The sequence below is a fragment of the Anguilla rostrata genome, chromosome 2 (genome assembly GCF_018555375.3).
Source record: "Anguilla rostrata isolate EN2019 chromosome 2, ASM1855537v3, whole genome shotgun sequence".
In the NCBI taxonomy this organism is placed as follows: domain Eukaryota; kingdom Metazoa; phylum Chordata; class Actinopteri; order Anguilliformes; family Anguillidae; genus Anguilla; species Anguilla rostrata.
Genome location: NC_057934.1, coordinates 39,529,459 through 39,554,248, shown reverse-complemented (window position 1 = coordinate 39,554,248; position 24,790 = coordinate 39,529,459). Strand labels below are relative to the sequence as shown.

The 24,790-nt window shown below is 40.0% G+C and overlaps 2 protein-coding genes and 1 long non-coding RNA gene across 4 annotated transcripts; 1 reads left to right on the top strand and 2 right to left on the bottom strand.

Annotated features, from left to right (window-relative positions):
• Positions 1-45: 45 nt before the first annotated feature.
• Positions 46-7,598, bottom strand: mapk7 (mitogen-activated protein kinase 7). 2 transcript variants are annotated; one of them, XM_064324545.1, is made up of 7 exons: positions 7,452-7,598; positions 4,412-4,713; positions 4,131-4,296; positions 2,548-4,007; positions 1,295-2,460; positions 528-661; positions 46-427 (listed from the first exon to the last, which is right to left on the bottom strand). In XM_064324545.1, the coding sequence occupies exons 2-7, from the start codon at positions 4,707-4,709 to the stop codon at positions 274-276; spliced, it is 3,378 nt and encodes a 1,125-aa protein (XP_064180615.1). In that variant the 5' UTR covers positions 4,710-4,713; positions 7,452-7,598; the 3' UTR covers positions 46-273. The 2 variants fall into 2 exon arrangements, with proteins under 2 accessions (XP_064180615.1, XP_064180616.1); XM_064324546.1 differs by lacking the exons at positions 4,131-4,296; positions 7,452-7,598 and having other exon boundaries at positions 4,412-4,547.
• Positions 7,599-7,786: 188 nt separating this feature from the next.
• LOC135249255 (uncharacterized) lies at positions 7,787-12,555 on the bottom strand. The gene is made up of 2 exons (XR_010328622.1): positions 12,405-12,555; positions 7,787-10,078 (listed from the first exon to the last, which is right to left on the bottom strand). It is a non-coding gene; the product is annotated as an uncharacterized LOC135249255 (long non-coding RNA).
• A 773-nt stretch (positions 12,556-13,328) lies between these two features.
• Positions 13,329-15,078, top strand: vkorc1 (vitamin K epoxide reductase complex, subunit 1). The gene is made up of 3 exons (XM_064324674.1): positions 13,329-13,722; positions 14,239-14,348; positions 14,551-15,078. The coding sequence occupies exons 1-3, from the start codon at positions 13,532-13,534 to the stop codon at positions 14,760-14,762; spliced, it is 513 nt and encodes a 170-aa protein (XP_064180744.1). The 5' UTR covers positions 13,329-13,531; the 3' UTR covers positions 14,763-15,078.
• The last annotated feature ends 9,712 nt before the right edge of the window (positions 15,079-24,790 follow it).

The window sequence follows — 24,790 nt, the reverse complement described above, 5'->3', positions numbered from 1 at the left end:
TCTGTTAGTGTATTTTTCTGCCTCATGGTTATTCAACTACCAACACCAAGTCTATTCTTTTTATTTAAAAAAAGAATACAATGTCTGTAATAGATGTACAAAAATCAAATGTCTAATAGCAATAATAATCACTATTGACTATTACTAAACTTAGCGTTTTCTTTTTTTTTTTTTTTTTTTTAATCAAGCAACTCAGTTATTCAGTAATAAATCAATCCAGTATTCATAATCAATGAGACTACATTCACAGCCCTTTGTTTCACAGAAAGACAGTTATGTATCAGGAGGGGTGGGTATATCCGAAAGGATCATGGGAGACCCAAGCTGCAATTCCTGCTGAAGTGATTCCAAGTCTGCTGGGGTCATTCGGTGGACTTCAAGCCAATCAGAAAGCAAAGAGGCTGAGAGGGGGGCGGAGTCACTGTGACTAAATGGAAAAAATAAGACGTTTATGCAGTAACCTCTACACTGACAATGAATTCCAGGCCAATTCTCATGTTTTTGGTTTAAGAGTAATGCATACTCACCCATCCCTGAGGTCTGAGTGCTGGAGGTCCGTGAAGGACTGAGCGAGGAGATCATCCAGGTCAAACCCCACCCCGTATCCTGCACCACTTCCTTTGGGGGTCATTGAAAAAACTGGGGGCAAAACATCTTCCACCTAGCATGGAACAGGAGGACATCACTTTGAAGATTTGTAATATGTACAAATACACTTAGATTAAGAGTTACAGCATAAACCTTTATACACTAGCAGTGTTATAGAATATACCACTGTGTAAATACTAACATGAAAAATTAGTGTAGCCTACAACAGAATGCACCTTAAAAAAGGATTGATCAGTTACCTAACAGGGTGATATGTACTGATGAATGGCTGCAGAGGTTTTAGTTTGTTGAGACCACGGCAGCTATACTGGTGACATGCCTACCTACCCTTCATTCAAGTGAGGTGATTGTGTATCAGTGCAGAGTACATTTAATGTGTGAGTCCACCCCCAGTGTAAAGACGAGAGTTTGGTGAGGTACAATCACCTGAAAGTTGTGCAAGTCAGGCATTTGACTAGTTCCATACTGGTTATACGTCTCATTTTATGTAACATATAATTTAAATATCGTCACTGATATTCTTTTAATCTTAAATCCCAGACAGGATTAGCAAACAACACACAGGTTCTTCACGAAGGGCAAAAATAACACTGGGTATTACTCCATTTGGCAACAAATCTGCAACATGATCCCGTATCTACTGAGCTTCACTAAACAGACATAATCAGACAGCACACGGACAAACCTGTGACTTGGACAGCTGCAATGTCACCGTGTGAATGTCAGGGACGCTGCTGCTCCCTGGCTGCTCAGAGAGAGAAAGCTCCTGGCTGGGCTGTGAGCTCAGTGACGGCCCAGGCTGGGGACTCCGTGGGAGAGTACAGGGCTGCTCGCTTAAAGAGGGAAAGATCTTGTCAATGTTTCTGACCTCACTGGCGGAGTCTGGCACTTGGAGGGAGTCACTGTTGTTCTGGTGCCCCATTCTTGCATTTCCATTGGTTTCAACTCTAAGGCCTTCCCCTTGTGAGAAAACAGTGGATTTACACATATAAGGTCCCATTGCTAGAAGTTGAGGCTGTGGGAAACCTGACTGAGAAGCGTATTCGCTACTTGTACTTGGTGGGGCAATGCCGGTACTGCTCAGTACTACATGTACTTGTTGGGGCAACACTGCTGCAACCCCACTCTCTCGACGAGTCCAGTTCTCTGGTGTACCGTGTATGTTCCTCCCTCCAAATTCTGCCTGTTGCTTGTGAGTACTGTTTTTGGCAAATGCAGAGTCATCCAACGTGTCCACCCCTCCACTAACTATGTCCCTGCTCCCGTCCTGTACCAATGTCAGTGAAAAGGGTAGTGAAACAGGTGAACTGGGTTGTTGATAGAATCCAGGCAAATTTTGGTTTGACTGGGTAACCAGCTGTTGTTCTTTTACTTGCTGTCCTTTTTGTTGTTTATCTATGTGATGCTCACATACTTCTTTATTATCTTGCCTGACCTCAATATTTGTCAAGGGGTGCCCCTTTTCCATCACTACCTGGGTCTGCCTGGTTGAATTCACATTAAGGGACACAGCTTTACTGTCTTTAGTCCGACTGTCATCTAAAACCTGCTGAGATTTATCAGCCTGGCTGTCCATCATCCGTCTCCAGCGTTCCAGCAGGGACTTGTCATTATCGCTCAACACCACACCTCTAAGAGACTCCTTCCCTTCTCTTTTCTCCTTCTCCTTCATCTTCCTCTCTCGTTCTCTAGCTCGTTCCTGTCTCCTCCTCCTCTTCTCTTCCCTTTCTCTCTGTCGTTCCTGGGCTGTGACTGGACGCCGCAGTTCCGGAGGGGGGAGGGAAGAGGGGAGAGAGGATGCTAGCCCCCCTGCTCCCACAATTTCCATGCTCAGCCCTGCTGAGCCTCCATCTAAAAAACATGACAAAAAGATCAGTACAGCACCAATGCACAAGCAACATAAATACAAAAAGACACAGAATTGTTACTAAAACAGACCTCTTGTTCTTTGTCTGAGAGCTGATTTCAGCAAGGCTGCTTTTAGGGCTGCTTTGGTATCATCTGAAATGGCACCTTCTTTTCGGGTTGCTTCTCCTGTTCCAACTCGGCCCCCTTTAGCCAGTGAACGAGATAAGGACTGAGAGAGAGACTGTGCTTGTGACTGAGACAGTGAGAGAGAGGGACCAGGCAGGGAAAACGAGGATGGGGTTTGAGATGAGGTGGAGGGCAGAGTGGAAGCTAGAGCGAGGGAATGAATTTGAGTTACTGGTGTGATGGGCCTCTGGTTAGACGATGGCCCCTCCATCTTTAAGCTTTCTCCAATATTAGGCAGAGGGGTAGCTTGTGTAGAAACTGGAGTTGTCAAGTCAATAGTCTCAGGATGACCATTTTCAGAGTTGGCACTGGGCATATCCACATCTTGGCAGCTTTCTGTTTGGGTATGGAGAGGCAATGGAGGGTCCTGTTTGCAGAGGTGTGGGATCCCACTTATGAAGGCAGTTTGGGAAGCTTGGGTTGGTTTATCAATAATGTTATCCTGTTTCTGTTGAAATTCTTGATTTGGCAATTTCTGCAGCTGTAATTGCTGAATCGGTGTTGTGGTTAATACGTTATTAGCCAAACTACACTGGTTACTCTGCCTTTGAAGTGGCTTGAACTGAATCTTCCGCCTGTTCCCTTGCTTCCTCTGGTGAAAATCTTGTATCTCCCCCAAAATTGCCTCTTTAATTTGCTCCCTGCTAAGTGACAGCTTATCAAACTCAAAATCAAAAGCTGGTACGCAGATGGGCTCATCATCAGGATCATGGTATTTGGCGAGGTAGGGGTGTGCCAGCGCCTGGGTCACACTGATTCTTTCACGAGGGTCAAAACGCAGCATCGCTGCCAGCAAGTCCAGGGCGGATGGTTCAGCCAGGGGGTACAGAGAGGTGAGGGGGATGGGACTACGGGTTGGCAGGCTCTGTACATAGGAACGCACCCTGTCCGCTCCAATAGCCCCAATCACCCCCTCAGGAGGAGTACCTAAAATATGCAGAATGAGTTGCAGCTGATGCACGTAATGCTTCCCGGGGAACAGCTGCTTCCTCCCCAGCATCTCGGCAAAGATGCATCCCACCGACCACATGTCGATAGCTAAGCTGTAGTGGTGCAAGAACAGCATGAGCTCCGGGGCCCTGTACCACCGGGTTGCCACGTATTCGGTCATGAATGACCTTGACTCTTCCGGATGTGAGCTGAGCCCTCGGGCCATCCCAAAGTCCCCAATCTTCAACTCGCAGTTCTCATTGACCAGCAGGTTGGAGGGCTTGAGGTCACGGTGAATGACGTTAGCGGAGTGGATATATTTAAGTCCTCGCAGAAGTTGGTAGAGGAAGTAGCGAGTGTGCTCAGGGGTGAGTGGTTGACGGGAGTGGATGATCTGATGGAGGTCACTCTCCATCAGATCCAAAACCACATATCTGAAGATGAGAGAGAAAGACATATTGAAAAGGATCAATTTCCAGCTTGTTCACTGTTCAGTGTTTACATACATTCATACACTGCAGTATATGGAACATCTGTATATTAGCACACAAACTTACACAGATTTGAATGCAGAGTGAGGCAAAGCAGGTTGAAGGATGTCTTTAATGGCAATAATATTGTCATGTTTGAAATGTTTGAGAATCTTAAGTTCTCGTAACGTGCGTTTGGCATTAGTCACCACGTCAAAGGCATTTGGAATCTTCTTTATCGCCACCCGCTGCCCTAAGGCACATAAAGAAATATTATGAGCTTATTAGTTTCACTATAGAATAATCAGGTGGGTTAATAGCCTATTACCTGAATATATTCTCATATTAATTACCAAAAGAAGCCTTACCATTGTCCCGCCTCCTTGCTGAAGACACAACACCATAGGCCCCTGTTCCTATTGTTTCAATGATGTCATATTCTTCCCCCACTTCAAATTTAACATCCAAAGAGTGGGCTTTCAGTAGAGCTAGGTTACTTGCGGCTACAGTATTTGTGTCGGAGGCTGTTATGTCATTACTGGAGTTAAATTCCACCTGTTCTTCATTGTTCTTGATAGTTTCCCCTATATTTGTTGCCAAGGAGGTCTCAGTTGTCATAGCTGCTCTCTTTTCAATTTCACCATTGACTCCCACTTTGGATGACATGGCTCTAAAAGCAAAAATGTGCAAAAAATGAACAAGAAACAAGAAGGAATAAGGTAAACAGGAAAGGTTAGTGATTTTTAGCTTTCATTGGGTTGGGTATGCTCTTGTTTTTCTGCAGCTATAATAATTGTTCAAGCAAAAAATTAAGAAAACAACAGTCATTGCAATGTAGGCTAAATCTCTTAATATTAGGCAACCATACACAGATATCATAAGACCCCACATTGTTCTCTTGGTTGGCCAAACTTCAGGCTGGGTGATATAGCATAAAAATAATTATTAAATGCAACATCGGTCATTGCCACCATGTCGTGCATTACCTTTCTTGTTGTCTTTTTCGCTTTAAATATACCTGATGTGGTTTAAAACAACCAAACTTAAGAGGTTTGCTGAAATGCTTCCAGAGAAAAAAAATGTCACCACCATTCTCTACTGAATGTTGGACAAGACTACCAATAGATAACACAGGTGATGATTTTTGCCGGAAGAACCTCACGCGGCCTCTGAAGTTTGGTTATTTACTACCACATCAGGTATAATTAAAGAGAAAATGAGTGAAATTCAAATAATTTTAATCAACTGCTAGGACCTACTGCACTTATGCCTACATTGCTGGTTACGTAATACGTATGCATCAATGCGCCTGTAATAGGCCACACCCCCATGATGGGGGATGCTATCCATTGTGCTCCATATAGTTGGTATTAGCAGTTGGTGGATTATGAAGATTATAAAATTTCCAAAACATTGTTGTATGGTAGGCTGTACAAATAACAAAGCCAAGAACCCACTTTTTAAGTTTTATGCCCGCCTGTGCAAAAAGACCGAGCTAATAATGAGAAAAAAGTGGAGGGGAAACCTGGAAAACTCTGAATCAAGCCACATCTATTTTTGTAGTAATTACCCATTTTGTCCCTAGTACGTACTTATAACTTTCATTAGCTGTAGCTAAGAAGCTGTGTTAGAAAGAGTATGTTTTATTTCTTTTTTTAAGGATGTGATGTCACAAATAACTGCATAGCTAGAAAAATTAACTCTACGTACAAATCACATCACATCCTAAAGAAACAATTAGCTTGCTAATATTATTATGATGATTTATATGCTTTTAACTAAAGTTATTAGCTATAATAACCACATTTAACTAAAGTTAACGTTAGTTAAAAGCAGCTATCATTACAAAGTTAGTTAAAAGCAGCATTTTGCACAGAAGCACAGATAACTTCAAATCTGGGTTCTTGTCCTTGTTTTTTTGTGCAGCCCACCACACAACGACATATTGGCATTTTAATAATCTTGATAATCCACCAACTCCTAATTACTCCATGGAGCCCATCATGGATGTGGCGCATTATACACTGTCTCTATTTTAATTTTTCTTTTTCTTTTTTTACATAAGTGACTATTTACTTTTCATGGCATCTTAAATCTGCTGAAAAAAGTTGCTTTCGGGCACAACACATTTAGGTTTCTTTTCGTACTCAAACAATATGACAAGAACCAGGATTCGGTAAGAATCGGATTCGATAAGCACAAATGGAATCGTAACTGGAATCAATAAAATCTATACGATACCCAACCATACAATGTGGCATTAACAATTATTGAATTTGATAATTAGCATTGCAGTATATCGCCCGGCCCCAGCCAAACTTGCAACAGAGCAAAATTATAACATGCAATAGACAGTAAACAATAGGCTACATGGTTTAATGGAACAGGGTGACAAACTTAACTCCTCATTCAAACAACTTTGCTTAACTGCGTTGAGCATGTAAATCAAAAAAGCAACTCTGCATGACAGTCTATAAAGTCCCTGCCTCCAAGAGAAAGACTGTTTTTGTCTAGAAGTCACAACAACTAAACCATACCAGAGACACATAATTCACCGCAATTTAATGGCAAGCAATCATGCAAGGTTTCTGTTCCCAACAGCGGACTCACAAGAGGCAATGATTTGAATAAGGGGTTAGGTTTTCTGTGAACGTGATGATCTCGTACCAGCTCTTTGAAACCTCTTTGTATGTGATTATGCAAGTCGTTCTGGATAAGAGTCTACTAAATGAAATCAGATTAAATGTAATGTAACATGTACACGACATTATGTGTATGCACATTGTCGAACAACCAAAATACACGAAACAGAAAACCAGACACGCATGCAAAAGACCATCAATACAGCAGATCACTGGAGGGAAAAAAACGTCGCAACGTTGCTGGTTAACGCTATGTTATAGTCACTTTCACACCGCAATGTTAAATGATATTGACCTTCGTTTGTAGGCGGTCAACAACCAAAACAGCCTAGCAACGAAACGCTCAGCTATCGTCAGCTAGCTATAGCCTACTATCCCGGCTAATCGTAGCTAGTTGGCTAACTTAGTATTATGCCACACTAGCTAGACAGCTGGTAGGTTCAAACGTTGACTATAACATAAAATGATTCATTAACACACAATGTTAGTTAATATGGCAAATAGCACATACATTAAGCAGCACCTATTTTCCTTTAGCAAAAATCTATTCTACCAACAACTTGCAATCTGCATTTCGCATACGGGGTGTGACGGTTCTAGGTTAGCTAACGTTAGCTAGCGCTGCTTTGATGTAGAATTTCATCTTCTGGAACAATCGAAATTACAAATTACAAGATTTATTAGAAATTCCAGTTTTAACGACACATTTTCGTAGCAGATTACACAAATACAAACTTATAATAGCATTTCAAAACATTTAACTTACTCTAGTGTTATCAGTAGCCTACATTACGTTTATAGTCAGGGTCTCACGCCTCCGTTTTTACTTCCTCGTGTTCTTCCGTGGTCAATTTGACTGGCAGATAGACGTAACAGAGTCTGATCCACCCCGCATGAAAACCAGCCGGATAAAAAAATAAAATAAAAAAACAGATTCGTCTTTTTCTGCGGTTGGGTACCTAGAACAAAGTGGAGGAGGCAATCCAACTTGTTACCAAGTGTGGGTTATAGTTTTTAACAGTTATTTGTTGTATAGAAATTACAACAAATTCAGGAAAATATGGAAAATTTATTATTTTGCTTGAAATTACGCATACATAGTCAAAGTCAAAGTGTTTTATTTATCAAGTGCACAGTATAACACAGGGTCATTCTGAACAATGAAATTCTTAGGACATGGCAAGCAACAACTACGTAGTAAGCAAAAATATAACAAGAATAGCAAAAATATCAAAAATATACATAGCAGAAAGAGCAGTACCAAAGCCTGTAAAGATGGGGAATACTGACAATAGGAATAAGAGTATTAAATATTATAAATATAGAGTGTAATTGTAAATATAAAGTGCCGATGAATATGTACATTAAATTTTTGGTAATTTATATTGAGTACATAGAAAGTGGCTAGAGCATACATTGAGGAGATCAATGTGATCACTGAGATTAATGTTTCTGGTTGAGAAGCCTGATGGCCTGGGGGAAAAAACTGTTTGTGAGTCTGGTAGTCCGTGCCGGGATGCTCCGGTAACGTCTACCAGACGGCAGCATGAGAACAGACCATAGCCTGGGTGGCTGTAGTCTTTTATGATTTTCCGTGCTGTCCTAAGGCATCGTGTGTGGTAGATGCCTTGTACGGAGGGGAGGTGGCAGCCAATGATAGTAGTATAGGTCAATGGATCGTGTATATCAGGCTCTGCTACCTCCCCTGGACATGTTGTCTCAGTGATATGGGAGTGTTTTGAAAACCTTAGACCCTCCACTCTTCAGATATGGTGTCACATATCAAATAAGCATCATAGAAAATGTGGCTGGGGTTTGAACATGCAGTACATAGGCGAATTTCATTCAATTAAATGCCAATTGCTTTCTGATACCATAACAGATATCATGCTGTGCTGCTTCCCCTGGACACGTTGTCTCAATGACATGGGGGTGTTTTGAAAACCTTGGACCCTCCACTCTTCAGATATGGTGTCACTTATAACAAATAAGTGTCATGGAAAATGTGGTTGGGGTTTGAACATAGTCGCCACATTGGCCGCTTCGGCCCCTTGCTGCGATACGTACACATGGCCGCCATATTGGTCCAGGCAAGACTGGCCTGAATACAAATAGAAGTAAATGGGAGAGCTGCTGTTTTTCTGGATAAAAAGCACTATAACGTTTACATTTCTCAACCGATTTCAATGAGTCATTTTTATATTCAAGGGTTTATGATATACATGGAGTAGCCTACAAAAAAGTTTTATCTCCAGTTACTTAGAATCTCGATAGTTAGGCTATAATCGCTGCTAGACGCTCAAGAGAGGAGTGTGTATCAACGTTAGGTTTACATGAACTGAATTACTTACGTGGTGGAAAATAATTCATTCTCATAAGGAATTGCCAGTTAATTTTAACCTGGCAATCTGGCTAGAAAGTAATAAATGCATTGCTAGCTAACTTGAGTAGGATTGTAAGCATCAAATAACCTTGATTGTAAGGCTAGCTTTGCTTGTTAGCTACCTACTGATGTTTTCTTGCAAGTCGTGTTTTGATTTTGAACGAATTAAACTGAAAATAACCACAATAATTTTACTATTTAAAGTCGCTAAGTAAGTTTTTAAATAATACCAATGATCTTTTGTGTTTTTTTTTTGTTGTTTGTCTGGTTATTGCTTTGCCTAGGAAGTGTTTGGTTGCCAGGAGGACCAGGAGCAGGTGCAGGTCCCAGTCATGATGGTGGTGTGAGGTGAGCAGGGCCAACTGGGTGGCTAGCTTGTGGTTAAACTGCTATACTAACCTGGAGGTACAGCAGGGTGGTGTGGCTTTCCTTACACTAAGGAGATGGCAGACCTTGACAAAGAGCTATTGTTCAAAGTTTCTCCTCTGGTCGGAGTGCAATTCTTGGTCCCTCCAAACCGGCAGGACATGGCGGCCACCGGACAATCTGCCATCACTGCTGCTTCCTGAGAGGGAACCACGTATGCTTCCAGCCACTTCGTAGAGTAGTCCATGGCCACCAGCACATCGCGGTTCCCCGTCAGTGAGTGGAAACAGCCCCAGGACGTCCACTATAACTCTCTCGATAGGCACCTCACCGCACAGCTGCTAGAGCAGTGCCCTCACCCTGTCCCCCAGCCCCTTCTTGGCTGTGCAGATGTCACAGTAGTGGCAGTAGCTGTCCACGTCTCTCCTACCTCAGCCCGAGAAGAACTGTTTTTGGAGCCAATGCAGGGTCTTGTTCACCTTAAAGTGGTCAACTCCAGGTGCCTCAGGAGCACACTGCAGCACTCTGGACGGGAGTCAGTGTGGCACCATGAGCTGAAGATAGTCGGGGGTCCCTCCACCTCCAGTACAGGAGACCCTGGTGCAGCATCAGGCAGTTCTACTGGCTCACCAACGCCTTCATCACTGTAGAGAAAGCAGACAGACAAAACACAACAGTCTGCCACAACAGTCCTACAGCACCCACTGGAGCATCTTTTGGGTCCTCTCCCTGAGCCTGCAGGAGCCGAGCAGGCTGCATATAATCTATGACGGGGCGGGGCTGGCAGCAGCTACTCGTTCAGGAGGGGACTGAGGCTCGGGGGCACTCTTGTTCCCTCTTCCAATCCTCTCTCAGCACAGCATGCTTGCAATGGTGGCAGTACCTACTAGCAGAGGGGCAGTGTGACAGGTAGTGGTGTGCAGTTTGCGAACAATTCGTTTGAATTGAATGACACTTTTTACTGACTCAGGAGCAATGATTTGTTTTCTCAGTTGATTTATTCATTTCACTTGTTCGCTTGGCCGAGTGGCTCCACCTACTGTACATTGCACTCCGCTTCCAACCAACATGTTTTTAAACATAATCATTCATCACATTGTGCAAAAGCATTAAAATGACACGATGTTGCAGGACATAATTGCATTGTAAAATTGTAAAACCAAAAGTAATACGGTTGTAAATGTGAATATTATATGCAGTTATGAACATGCTGTCATGGGGATAATGAAGTATTGTATGTATGTATGTAAGTACAGTATGAAGAATATTTTACAATCACAAATGTTGCAGATGTTGAAGCGCTTGTACATTTTGTAAAATTAACTTGACAAGCAAGTATAAACATATCCTTTCTGGTGTTCAAGTGTTCATCAGTTGTTTAAAACATTCATTAAAATGATGTGTTCTTCCATGCGGCCATTATGTAATACTTTGATGTAAAATTAAAAAGTTTGAATGACCACAGTGTGTTGAGATGTTAAGAACAAAAAACACAAGGCCAAGTTACTTGAAATAATTTAGGAAACATTGGGTAGTAGCATTGCTTTGGAATACAGCATGTTTAATTTGTGTTCGCTAAAATAGCCAATATTGTTTAATGTAACTTGGCCTAATTTTGATATCAGTACTTTTACTGGCAGGCCTACATTTTGCAAGTGTTAATGATTTATAGTGCTTTGTATGTGTGAGTAACTTGGAATTTTTGTACATTGAAAACATATTTTTCTTCAGATGCAACTATACACAACCGAGACCTCATCAGTCATCGCCACCAATAGCCTTTCATTCAAGTTTCATACTGTATCTACTAGTTTGTGCTGCCCACTTTCCCAGAGTCCAAGGTGCAGCAAGATTAAGACTGATATTGCAGAATCAATGTCTTTACAGGTGATAAAAATGTTCAAGTTGTAGTTGTAAACTGCGCTTAACAGCAGTTGAACTAAGGGTGAATTCACACCATGCGAGAGCTGGTTCTGCATGGGAAAGACCTTGTTGCGCTGACTGGAGCCAGTAACTTCGCTGATGAAAAATAAAAGGCGTACGTTCCAATAAAGAGGCATCTGGACCTTGTAGTATATTGGCGGAAGAAAAGAAATACAGTTTCTCTGATCTGTTATGCTGTGTTATTGCGTAGTTGTGGGTGGACCGATTCTTTGCACAGTATCGGTTCCTTCGAGTTGATACATGTAAATGTATCGAACCTCTCCAGTTTTGATACTTTTTCTAAAAAATGGCGTCAGTTTCTCTGTGACACTCCGTTATAATACATGGACGTTCGACAATTAGTGCTGCACGCCCCACCAAACTTCTCTTCAATGCATTACCATTCATCATGTATAAGTTCACATTAATAAAGATAAAATATTAATTTTAATACATTGATTCTGCATCCTACTTGTATGTAGGTAGGCTATGTAAGCTCAATTCGATGTTACAGAAATGTGACAGACCAACGACTTGTTCTTTTTGAGGGGCAAGTAGTAGACGTCCTAGTTTGAGAGAACGGTTCATTTGATCTCATTCAGTGAGTGCAGGCTGCCTGTCTCGACTCAAGTCTGTTTCAACTCGCTCATTCGTTGACGTCCTATAGTTTGAGAGAACGGTTCATTCGATCTCGTTCAGTGAGTGCAGGCTGTCTGTCTGAAGTCAAGTTCAATTCAACATGCTCATTCATTGACGTCCTATAGTACGAGACACCGGTTCATTCGATCACGCTCATTCATTGGTTGATCCATTGACGTCCTATAGTTAGAGAGAACGGTTCATTCGATCTCGCTCATTCTTTGGTTGTTCCGCTTGCTATGCTTTGAGCGCTGCACTTACCGTAGCAGGCAGCAGGCATAAATTGAATTTTATGCTCGTGGAACTTTTACTCAGTATCACCGAGCTGCCAGCCTTCTACACCCGCTGAGCCACTAGCCCCTTTTCTCCGTCGGGTGGTTATCAATGCTGTTGTCTTTTTCCACTCACCCATTCCCTCTGGCCATCTCTCTGGCCGGCATGGAAGTTCCTCAATTTGAAGACCCATTGGTGAGACCAATGTAGTGATTTCAGTGAGGGACAGACCAGGCGGATTTCTAAACTGAACCATTGCGCAAGTAAGTACAACAAACAGCACACACAAACTTGGCAGAACTGGCTGTGAGCGCCGGCACAATTTTTATGTCCAGCTGCCCTTATGCAAATATTGGCTCATGGTGCCCAATAACTGCTGCACATGAACACACATTAAATGCACATCTTAACTATAAACAAGCTATGGTGGCTAACCGCCACTACACTAATAATAATAATCATAACAATAATAATATTGTGGCGATCTTGCCTGTGCATAATGTAAATAATTGTGTTAACTTGTTAGCGGTTAACTTGTCCCGCTCCGCGATCGTGTAAATACTCGTTATGACCGGCGTTCTTTTAAATGTGTGTAGCCTGCTAGGAATCGCTTACGTAGCGCTAGCAGCCCCTCGGGTTTATGATTTGTGCCGTCATGTTTCTGTCATTAGCCACCTAGCCACTACTGCTATAATAACACTTTAGCAAAAGAAACACATACATTATCTTTCCCAAGTTGTTTGAATTTCTAGGGAACGTTTCCTTAAATCCAATAGGCTACAACCCCCTTCCCTGAGTGACAACCTAGAAAGTATAATACTGGATTACACGTGAACTGAGGGTATCTGGACCACATTTTCAGGTTTTCATATGGTGTCATATACCTTCTGTTTATCTGGCAACCATACTGACTTAGGGAGAAAACTAGAGGGCAAGCAAGTGAACAGGCTTTCTTTTTTTAGCAGTAAAGGTCAAAAACCCCCACTAAAAAAAATCAGTTTTGTTGACAGAAAAACCTGCCACTTCTGGCGAAACGACCAAGACTGGAAGAACCAATCGGCTGACCGTCCTGTATGTCCAATCATTGCACAGGGTCGTGATTTTAACACGTAGGCTAGTCGAGTTGGCTTCCAAGTAGCTTTGTACGTTTGACAAGTACGAGCTAGAAAAGGGTCGCCAAAATGGCGAGAAAGAAATAATTCTAATTATTTATCTGAAGTAGACAAGCTGCGAACCGCGAGAAATAGCGTTTGTGTACAGTTATGGCATCAAATAGGTTTACCGGGAGAGTTCCTAAATGGGAACGAGGAGCTCGCTTTGGACTTTGTGTATTCGGTTTGGTGTTGTCGGTGTATGCCTTGCATGTTGAGGTTTCACGAGAGAGAGACCCAGAATACCGTGCGATGTGCGACCTCGCACAGTCGGTCAGTTGCTCCAAGGTATTCACTTCAAGGTAACATTTTCCTATATTTCATCGTCCTTTCATCGTTTTTTTGCACTCTCTAAAAAAGTTTGTTCTGACGTGGCAAGTTGTAGAAACTATATTCAAAACGGACCGGTAGTGAAATTATTATCCATTTCAATCCGTGTCTTCGTGTCTTTTTGAAGCTAATTTGGATTTTTAAAAGTATTGTGTAGATGAAATGTATGCATTTGTTAATTATGAACACTTTTTACATTTTTGCCTACCGTGTCATTTAACAAAACGGTCGAGTCACGCTCATTCACATTGGTTTTCTGCTAGGAATTTCTCCGGGAAAGGCAGTGTTTACAGACTGCCCACTCAAAATGCCACGTGTCTACTCCACTATAGCACCGAAACCATGACTGCATGTTAACACATTGTAGCCTATAATCGGCGAAATACACAAACACAATTAAATGTATTCAGTAACAGTAATTTCAGTATGTATTGAATTGATGCCTTTTCATTTTATGTGATTAGTTTATATGCCGTTTTTCTTTCTAGATGGGGGCGTGGATTCGGCCTCGTTCAACTTCTTGTACCAAAGGACAGTGCACTCAATCAGCCTAACAGTGTGCTGGGTATCATATTCTACACATTGCAGTTGGCATTGGGTCAGTTCCCACACTGTGAACGAAGTGGATGTTGTATTTTGTCTATGCTTATGTGTGCAGTCTGGTCACACTTTTGATATGCATTCATTGTCCCAGTATACCTATCCATGCTCTTTGCTACGCATTGCTTAGTAACATGATGGCTGTGTCTGCATGTCCATATGTGTGAGTTCATGGTGCATCTCCCTCTGTTTGTCTGCAGGTCATTCAGTGTCCAAAAGGGCAGCATTGTTTCTGGTTGTTTCATCCTGGGTGTCTGTGGCTGGCTCTTTGTATCTAGCAGCAGTGCTGGTGTTTGTTTTAGGCGATTTCTGTGTGGTATGTGTCTCAACTTACCTGGTCAACTTCGCCTTGCTGTACATTAATCTGAAGAGAAAGGTGGGCCTGGAGGAGAGCAAGGAGAAGACTGGCTAATAGTCACATGCTTGTTAGAGAAAATACCAAAACACAGGAGCACAAACATTATGACCATCTCAAGCTCAAATGTCCAAGTTGGTTGCAGAAACACTTGAATAGCTACGAAGAATGAGGCTATTGTACAAAATAATGACCATAAAACCAGAAAAGATGTGCAACACAGATTATTCTCATTGACATACCACACAAAGAAGCAATTAAATGCTGAATACTTATACTCCCATTAGATCAGTATTAAAGATGAGAAGTATTTCTTTTACTGAAACATGTCAAGTGAATAATTTTATGTGAATAAAGGTGATAAAGGCTCTAAGTTAAACACAAAGTGCTTCATTTAATTAAAACATGTACTTTTTTTGTTCAACTCATTCTTGTAGGAATGTCCCTATGAGATCCTGCTGTGAGGCAGTCATTTCCCAGTTGAGCAGGAGTCATGTAAATGTGCGTGCATGTGAAAAGATGTGGATTGGGGAAATATGCATTGGCCCACTGGAGCTCCAGTCTCTGCCAGTACTGTAAGAAGTGCTGCATGCAGCCAGGTGTGACTTGGTAATGACGAGGCACGTGGATTCATTTGGGTGCGTAGGGTGGTCAATTGATCACCTGTCAATACAGTTTGGCAAATGGGTGCTACATGTTGCTCTGCATTCTCATGCACAAATGTGAATCCATTATTTTATTCAAAAAAGGTTTTTGTTCCAGCCATATTTGCAGTTCAAAAATAGTACCAACTGTATTAATACTTTATGGTATATAGTATTAATATTTTAGGTAATACTGTACATTTTTAATGTCCCTCCCCCCCCGACTTTAAATTAGATACACTAATGCATTAATCTCTTATGTTCAATATTGCAAATAATTCCTTTAGAAAGATGTTATATTTTAATAGATTCAATTACAGATAAAATTTTAAATCAGTGGACTACTGAAAGTGTGGGAACCTTGTTACTGAAATACATTCATAGACAAAGGAAATGGCACTTAACCCAATCCTAGATTGTGTAAAAATAAGCTTAAGGGGAAAAAATGATGGAAGAACATGATTTTAACATGAGTTGACCAAAAGATTGGCTGTAACAAAAACTAACATATTTTTGGTCCTGAATCAGACCTCTCTTTTTTTTAATGGTCACTCACATTCTTGCAAGAAGAGGGCGCTATAGCATAAGCAATAATGGAACATTGAGGAAACTGAAATTTGCTTTCCAACCTGACCTGGGTCAAATACGTATTTGTTTTGGATTCAAATACTTTTCTGTTGATCTTGCCTGGTGCAACTGAGCCTGCCAATAGGACTGAAAGGTGGGGTTTGCACTTTTTGAGAGTATGTCATAGGTTCCAATATACCAGACAAACTTAGTAAAGTGTAGGAAAGTATTTGAATCCAATTCTTTCATAATTCATCCTTAATCTTCTTAACACAATGGAGGGTTTGCTTGTTATCATCAGCTTTGTGTTTGACTTCTTCATTATCTACCAAATGGTTAGTTTTATTGCCTATGTGTCCACACTTTCACCATGAGCCTGTTGATTCACCTCAGTCTTTAATTTGATTTTCTTTCATTAAAGAAAATTACCTCTCTTTATGTAATGGTTTGCAGTATGGCACAATGTCAATTTGGGACTTTTCTTCATGGCGTCCATAACTATTTCTGACAGTGTGGTTTAAGAGGGCAAATAATCCCTCAAAACATGAAAAGTATAATTAAGTAAAAGTAACAGCTTGTTGAAATTTTGGCTTTGGCAGCAATTGTGATTGAAACTAAAACCGGCATATGCACGGTTTCCCCAGGACCAAACTTGAGAACTACTGCTCTAAGAGACAGCAATGTAGACAGTTTATCAACACAGCTAGCCAGGTACTGTGAGTGGGATGGCTAGTGGCATTAGCCCCGCCAGTTATCAAGCAATAGGATTTTAGTGAGAGGTGTTCTTAACTAGCTGATGTTAACTAGTTAGTGAGCTAATGTTGGCATGGGTAATGTTGCAATCACCCTGCTGAATAATGAATAAAAAGTTAAGCAGAGGGTTGTGTGCTGGAACAAAATAACCACACTTTCATTTGCTTGCTTCACAAAACCTAGCCTCCTAGCTTCTGTCAGTACCCTGACATTAGCTTGTCAGTGTACTAACAAGTGTAATGCTGCAATTGCTGACTACTACTAACTAATCTGCTGCAACAGGTTCTGTAGTTCTTCTCCCCACAAACCACACAGTCTGCAGTTCTGGGACGCACACATGTTTTATTGCGCGCTTACCATACACACACAGGTAAACAAACAAAACACACACAGTATCGACTCCACATTGCAGATGGCTCAGCCACACAACTCCTCCACATACCCCCATCACCCAACTGGAGCCATCCGGCAATTTTATTTGTATAGCTTTTTACAGAGAACAAAGACACTTTACAGAGTAAAAATTAGGCAAATACCATGCCTTAATCTAAATAAACACTGAATTTAAATATAAATCTGGTGAACAATACATATGAATCATCTGAGTAACCTTGGTGCCAATTAGTGGATTATTAAAATCTTCTAGAAAGGATTCTTTTTAGAAAAAAACAGAATTATCAGTGAGGCTGTTGCCCCACAAAGGCCTAGATTCAATCAACATTTTTCCTTAAGTTTGACTTACGATTCAATGTATTTATTTATTTATATTTATTTTGTAGTTTCATACCACCTCCATACCACTACTCATCAGCTTGTGTGTAGCTGTGTGTTGACTTGTAGATGTACCAAACCTGTAGAACAAAGAGAGAACCTATTAATGTTGCATGTTTTCATGATGTCAGAAATGATGCCAGTAGTGATATACATTGTATTTAAAATCTGTTCTTGTTCTTGTGAAAATTTGCATTGTCCTATTGTGTACATGATTCAAAGAACTGAACTTCACATGTGTTAGTCATCAATGTCATAGTCATAGGTGAAAAGGAATTTTTCAAACAAATATGTTTTTGTGGGGGTGAGGTAGATAGACCGGTAGGGTGACTTTGCAAAGTATGATGTTAGCACACTGCACAGTCTTTTGTGCGACATTCTTTCCAATAACTGTGGGCAGAGCAAAGAGAAAGAAATGATGTCAAATTCAATGTTATTTTACAATGGAATTCTCAAACAGGCTCATAAATTATTGGATTGTCATCACCTGGATATACATGTGGCCAGCTTCAAAGACGTCTTAACCTCCTAATTAGTTAAGTATCTCATAATTAGTGCTGTGTGTTTATCACGGAAATCACAGATAACATGATTTTTGGCATTTTTTGGAAGTTCCGTGACTTTCCCCATTTTTTCCTCATTTCCACAATTTCCTGTTTTTAGTGCTTTTTGTGATTTTTCAGCAGTATTGGATGGTAACTGTCAACCTTAACATAGCCTATAGTGTCATTTGTATTGGCCTACTCATTTTAACAATATTGCTAAAATCTGGGAGAAACAAAGTGCATGCAGTGTATGCAGATTCCGGAATGTGCTGGGGTCAACACTCCAATCCTTCTCAGTTGTAATCAGATGTTTGAGTGCCCCTGTCAACATTGGTGATTCCACTCCTTCCCCATTTGCGGTTACATTCAGTGAGAAGAGACGCTCCATTGAAGACTTAACACACACCATTCACACACTTGAGCAATTTGAAGTCTCCAATTAGCCTACCTACAAGTTCCACACAGAAAGCAAGCTCCACAATTACATGAAATGACACTGCATTTAGGTGAAGCCTTCTGGCGTTGTTTGTGTCAAAAGTGCTGTGACAACAACAGAAAAAGATTTGGCTTGCATTCACCTGGCCAGAATGTAGACTAGTCAGGCATTCTTCATGATAAGAAGAAATTTTACAACAATGTGAACATGGCCTAAATGAGAAAAAACTCCAACACGGAGGATGACTGGCATAGAACACAATGAACAATATAAGATCTAAAAATCTGAATTTTTGTAAACAAAGGTAGGGAGGTTGAATGTTCTGCCTGCAATGTAATTACAATGGTTGTTCCACACACAAAAATAAAGTGAGCCCAGATGCCAATTTTGTTTAACAGGTCATTTAACGTTTAACACATATACAAAATCAGAGTATACAGAGCTATTAAATGGTTTCAAAAGTGCACTTACAGTTCAGTGATGTTACTTTTCTTCTTCAGAAGTCAGAAATTATTTTCATAATTTGACGCTGTTTACGCACATTTGTGCCTGCACTTAACACTTCACCAAAATCAGTGGGGTCATTATTCAAAATCTAACCACATTAAAGGCATTGTTAAACATTTTTCTGTACAATTATAGGGGAAACACTACATAATGCAATTATTCTGTATCTGATTGGTAAATGAAAACCGATTAAAAAACTTATTAAAAATAAAAAGACTATTTTTTCCTTTTGCTTGCAGGACATCAGACCTGATCATCGGTTGTTTTCAAATAGTATTATGCAGTATTATCGGCCGATAATGATCACTAGTCGATCAATCGGTGCATCCCTAATGTTATTTGCTTAATTTTATCATGCAGTACTACTGTGTGGAAGCATCTGCATTTGTTGTGTTTCTCCACTCATTTATTTAGGTTTTTTCTTTAATTTGTAACCAGTCTGTATATTTCCTTTAAAAGCAATTTGCCGTCTAAGATTTTATATATACATACAAACTAGTAGTGGTGCTTGTTGATGCAGGGTTGTGTGTATGCAGCCAACTACTACTGCGTGAAAGTGCTGCCTTTTTACCTACAAACCTCTTTTCTTCATCTTTCCTAATAGCCCTTATCTACAACTTTCTTTGGCTTTCATCCTCAAGGGTTGTTTCTACTTTAATTGTTTTCTACTTTCAGTGACTGCTTCTGAACTCAACCATTTTCCATGAAGACCTAAACAGAACTTAGCTACAGGTAGAAAGTTACCCCTACATCCAGTTTCCATACCCAGAAATGTGAAATTGTATATGTGAAAGAAATAGATCTTAGCCTAATAAAACATTATCTTTTAATTTTTTTCGAAAGGGAGGGGAGATTTTTACATCTTTATTGGGCATTTAAATGTTAATGAAAATAATTCGAAACAAAAGTTTTGTCATTTTAGGCAGGGCCAGGGGTAAATGTGCGTGGGCCCAGGCCTGTTAAGCCCACCCACAGTGCCACGCCTGAAACTACAGATGTATCTGTTTTGTATCTTCGAAAAAATGAGGTGGTATGCTTTGGATCATGGACTGTTCCTGTTCCACACTTTCAGTCTTCCATAGCTTTGGTAAACGTTTATTTTGGTCTCATCAGTCCATAAAACTTTGCTCTGCATCTCTTCTGGCTCATCTCTGTATTTTTTGGAATATGGTGGCTTGTGATATTTTCACCCCTGCCCTCTTGAGACTGCTGGTGATGTCACTGACCGTTGCATGAGGTGGCAACTTATTTACCTCTCTGTTTAAGCTATGAATAGCTACTAAAATAACAGTTTAGTTAACTAACTAACATCACTTGTGATGTGAAGTATGTCTATCAACCAATGGAAGTTGGTTGACAGTCTCCTCATTATTATATGGATGAAAAAAATAACACCGGAAAAAATAATAGATGAATGAAAAAATGCAAAAATAAATAAATACAGAATATATTAAAAGGAAAAATACATACAAACTATCTTTTTCCTTGGTAATTTAATTATGTATTGATCTGTTTATTTATGATTTTCTTTATTCATTCATTTCTTTGTTCTTTGTTTCCCTTTGCTAGTGTTTTTGCAAAAAAGTGTGATTAATTTAAAACTAATTCGAACAATCTTTTAAAAGTCACATGCCTGCACATGTTTCATAATAAAGGAAAATTTTATAGAAACGTCATTTGTGCAAACGTTATGAAATGAGGAAATGAACAAAAATATTTGCAATCTCTAAAATGTCATTTGCAGCTTTTCTTCCTAGTTGAAACAGATTATCTCATTGAAAACACTGCATTGTGTGCAGTATTATATATCATTCTTCTCAAAAAATGTGCCCGTCACAAGTGGCATATTTTCCATGATTTGTGAAATACGCAAGAACAAGAATTTCTTGTCAAACCTAATCTCTTTACCAAGTTTGTAACTTAAAGCCTGCAGACTGTCAGTTGTTCGTGACAGTGTTATTCTCCTGCAGTACATTATAGCCTAGCGTAGTTTTCACACTGTTCTTGGTCGGTGCATCATGGATTTGCACCTGCTCAGGTCCAGTTTTTCCACATTCCTTTGCTGACAGCAAAAAGTGTGACATTATAAAACACGTTTATTTATTTAACATAACAGCAGGGTCTATTTAAACTGATTAGAATTATATTTACTTAATATTTTGGATATTAATTTGGAACATATATCACTAGCTAGACAAGCAGAAATCCAAGTAGCTAGCTGCTGTTGGTGATAAATTTAAATTTTTTAAAATAAAGTAAAAACCTAAATCCTCTGAATTCTATCTTTTTGTTGAACATTTTCTGCATTGACTATATCCAAATTTTTTATTCAGAACCTCAAAAATAATAAACCCAAAACATAATGATTCCATCTGAACATCAAGGCTTATATTTCTGATTTTTATTATAAATTTTTAAGCAATGTGTGAGCTACTATCATAATTCAAGATATGCTATTTTTCCTCCATTAAGCGCTTGGCTATCCAAAGTAGCTGGTTATCTAATTCGGCCACCTTCTAGCTGAGGCTTTTGTGGTTTTTCACCTCCCCAGGAGCTGTAGTTGTAGTTTATTATCATCTGATTCTGGAGCTAAATAAAATATTACCTAGTACAAGGGTTCCTTCAGTTATTGCTATTTATTAAAAGCTAGCTACATTAGTTAGTTATAACCTGATTGATTCTGCAACTGGTAGTTCTTTTTCATGTTATTAATTCAATGCTTAATGTTAGATAAAAGTGCCTTTACTTTCCCTCTCCGAATTCTGCTGCCATTTGTCCGGTGCTACCCACGCATTTTTAAATTGTGGTCTTGGTGTCAGCATCTCTGCAGTAACTTACTTGACTTAGGGAGAGATAGGGTGATTGGGAGTAAAAATGTGGCCAAATCTGTGTCAGGGTTGCAAGGATGATCACGCTACTGGAAAACGATTTCCAGGGGGCGTTTGTCCGTCACCAATGCTGGCTGATTGAGAACCTTGAGAGCAAGATACTTGATCTCGAGACCCAGCTTGCTGGACTCCACAATTCGTGATTGTAGTTCCAGGAAATGAGTGGCAAATGTGAAGGGCTGCACCCAAACCAGAGATGTACTGCTGCACTGGGCCAGTGTATGCTTAGGGTAGCACAGGATTATTTAAACTAGGGACTGGGGGGCAGGGAGGTCATTGAGTAAAAAGGATATGGAGATGCAGACTGCCTGGATGGAAGCAGTCAAGGCTACCTATAATATTGTGAACACCAATTAAATCTTTTTAAAGCAAAATTTTAGTAATGGTGGCTTGGGATGGCAGGGGGTGAGGGAATGGGAAAGGATGTGTAGAGTAAACAAAAATAAAGTCTTTGTTTAAATGCTAGAAACAAAAAATATTTTTTTGAACTTGAGGCTGCTATGAATAATGGAGCATATGACATAGTTGGTATTATAGATACATAGCTTGGGGAGGAGGATGGGGATTATAATATAATATAATATTGATGGGTACAAACTCATTAGGAAGGATAGATCCAGTAAGAGAGGTGTGGGTGTAGCACTCTATGCAAAAGAAAAATTTAATGTGCAGGAAATGTTCCAAAAACTGACCAGCTCATGCCTAGTGAGGATATTTAGATTAGACACCTAAGGGAACATGAAAAGGGCCTTATGCTAGGCGCATGTTACCAGCCACCATCTTCAGACAGTAATGTGAATTCAATGCTCTTTGAAAGCATAAAACACGCTTGTCAGGAAGGTGAGACTATTATTACGAGTGACTTCAATTACCCTGCTATTAGTTGGAAATATATGACAGGACAAGGAAAAAGTGAGGAAGAATTTTTGGATGTTATAAATGACTTTGTTTTGGCTCAGTATGTCAGTCAGCCCACAGGAGGGAAATCAATTCTTGATCCGATGCTATGTAATGATCCCAACAGAATTTGTAGATTAAAAAAAAAAAAAAAACTTTTAACACAGTTGTGCATGTTATTTCAATAGTTTCCTGCTGTTGCACATGAGATATATTAGTTTAATTAAAAAAATGAATGGGGTTTTTTTTGCCTCTTTTTCAGTTTTTTTGTGATTTTCAACAACTTTTTCAACTGTTGTCACTGCTCTTTTTCAGTTTTTTTGTGATTTTTCAACAATATTTTCCATGACAAACACTTAGCCTTGTTGTTAAGAACTACTGTATGACACACTGCGTGAACCCACCATGAAAAGCAACATAATTTCTTTGCACTTCACCACCTTGACTCATGTCATTTTTCCTTTCAAACATCAGTACAGTTCACTTATTGTTCTGTAAAAATGTCTCAGAAACCAAGATTCCTTATCAGTGTAGCTTCTGGCTATTTATATTTTGAGTCACTTCCAGTTCAGACCATGGCAACTTCCAGTTTCTATCCAAATACAGACAACAGACACAGATAATTTTGCGGACTGAACAGATACAGATACAGATGGTGAATTTATTCACACCAATAGTCGCTAGCTAATCCATTAATCTTTCCTGGTTCAGCTAGACTGTTAAAAATGAAAGAACACTGACTGACACCTGTATTCATCCAGTAATCTTTAAAGGAAGTGTAATGGGAACATATTTAGAATACATTACCCAGTCAGTGATGGAGAGAGATTGTTTTTCATAGAGTGAATACTGGGGGGAAAAAGTATTATAAGGGTTCATGGGTGCAAGAACGTTAAGGCCCTGTCTCAACAGGTAAAAAATGCTTGCTTGCTCATGGAGCTCTGATTGGAAGGGTAAATCAACAAAGTATGGTTGATTCAACACCAGCAGGATGGTTCTATGCTAATTTCAGTGAGAAGAAAGATCCACAGTTCTTTAAGCCAATGTCCCTCCCAATAGAGCAAACGCATAAAAGATACATATGCGATACTTCCTCACTTCATTTAATTTTGTCACTTCCTGTAGTGGCAGAAAAAAGCTACAAAATAAGCATAAAAATTTAATAATTATAATTGTTTTCAACATAAAATATACAGTCAGGTCCGTAAGTATTTGGACAGAGACACAATTTTCATCGTTTTGGCTCTGTACGCCACCACAATGGATTTGAAATGAAACAATCAAGATGTGATTTAAGTTTAGACTTTCAGCTTTAATTTAAGGGTTTTGTCCAAAATATTGTATGAACAATGTAGGAATTACAACCATTTTTATACATAGCCCCCCCCCCCCCCCCATTTTAGGGGCTCAAAAGTAATTGGACAAACTAACATTATCATAAATTAAATTGTCATTGTCAAATCCTTTGCTGTCAATGACTGCCTGAAGTCTTGAACCCATACTCATCACCAGACACTGGGTTTCTTCCCTGGTGATGCTCTGCCAGGCCTCTACTGCAGCTGTCTTCAGTTCCTGCTTGTTCTTAGGGCTTTTTGCCTTCATTTTTGCCTTCAGCAAGTGAAATGCATGCTCAATTGGATTCAGGTCAGGTGATTGACTTGGCCATTGCAGAGCATTTGGCTGAATCTGAGCAGATAATATAGCCCTATACACTTCAGAATTCATCCTGCTGCTTTTGTCAGCAGTCACATCATTAATAAATACAAGGGAACCAGTTCCAGTGGCAGCCATACATGCCCACGCCATAACACTACCTCCACCATGCTTCACAGATGAGGTGGTATGCTTTGGATAATGAGCTGTTCCTTCCCTTCTCCATACTCTTCTCTTCCCATCATTCTGGTACACGTTGACCTTTGTCTCATCTGTCCATAGGATGTTGTTCCAGAACTGTACAGGCTTTTAAAGATGTTTTTGGCAAACTCTAATCTGGCCTTCCTGTTTTTGAGGCTTACCAATTGTTTATATCTTGTGGTAAACCCTCTGTATTTACTCTGGTGAAGTCTTCTCTTGATTG

Excerpts from the sequence above, each read along its gene's own strand:
- mapk7 (XM_064324545.1), bottom strand. The coding sequence starts at position 4,709 with ATGTCATCCAAAGTGGGAGTCAATGGTGAAATTGAAAAGAGAGCAGCT. Across the intron at positions 4,297-4,411 it reads AGCAAGGAGGCGGGACAATG|GGCAGCGGGTGGCGATAAAG; the intron begins GTAAGGCTTCTT and ends TATGTGCCTTAG. Across the intron at positions 4,008-4,130 it reads CACTCTGCATTCAAATCTGT|ATATGTGGTTTTGGATCTGA; the intron begins GTAAGTTTGTGT and ends TCTCATCTTCAG.
- vkorc1 (XM_064324674.1), top strand. The coding sequence starts at position 13,532 with ATGGCATCAAATAGGTTTACCGGGAGAGTTCCTAAATGGGAACGAGGA. Across the intron at positions 13,723-14,238 it reads TCCAAGGTATTCACTTCAAG|ATGGGGGCGTGGATTCGGCC; the intron begins GTAACATTTTCC and ends TTTTCTTTCTAG. Across the intron at positions 14,349-14,550 it reads CACATTGCAGTTGGCATTGG|GTCATTCAGTGTCCAAAAGG; the intron begins GTCAGTTCCCAC and ends GTTTGTCTGCAG.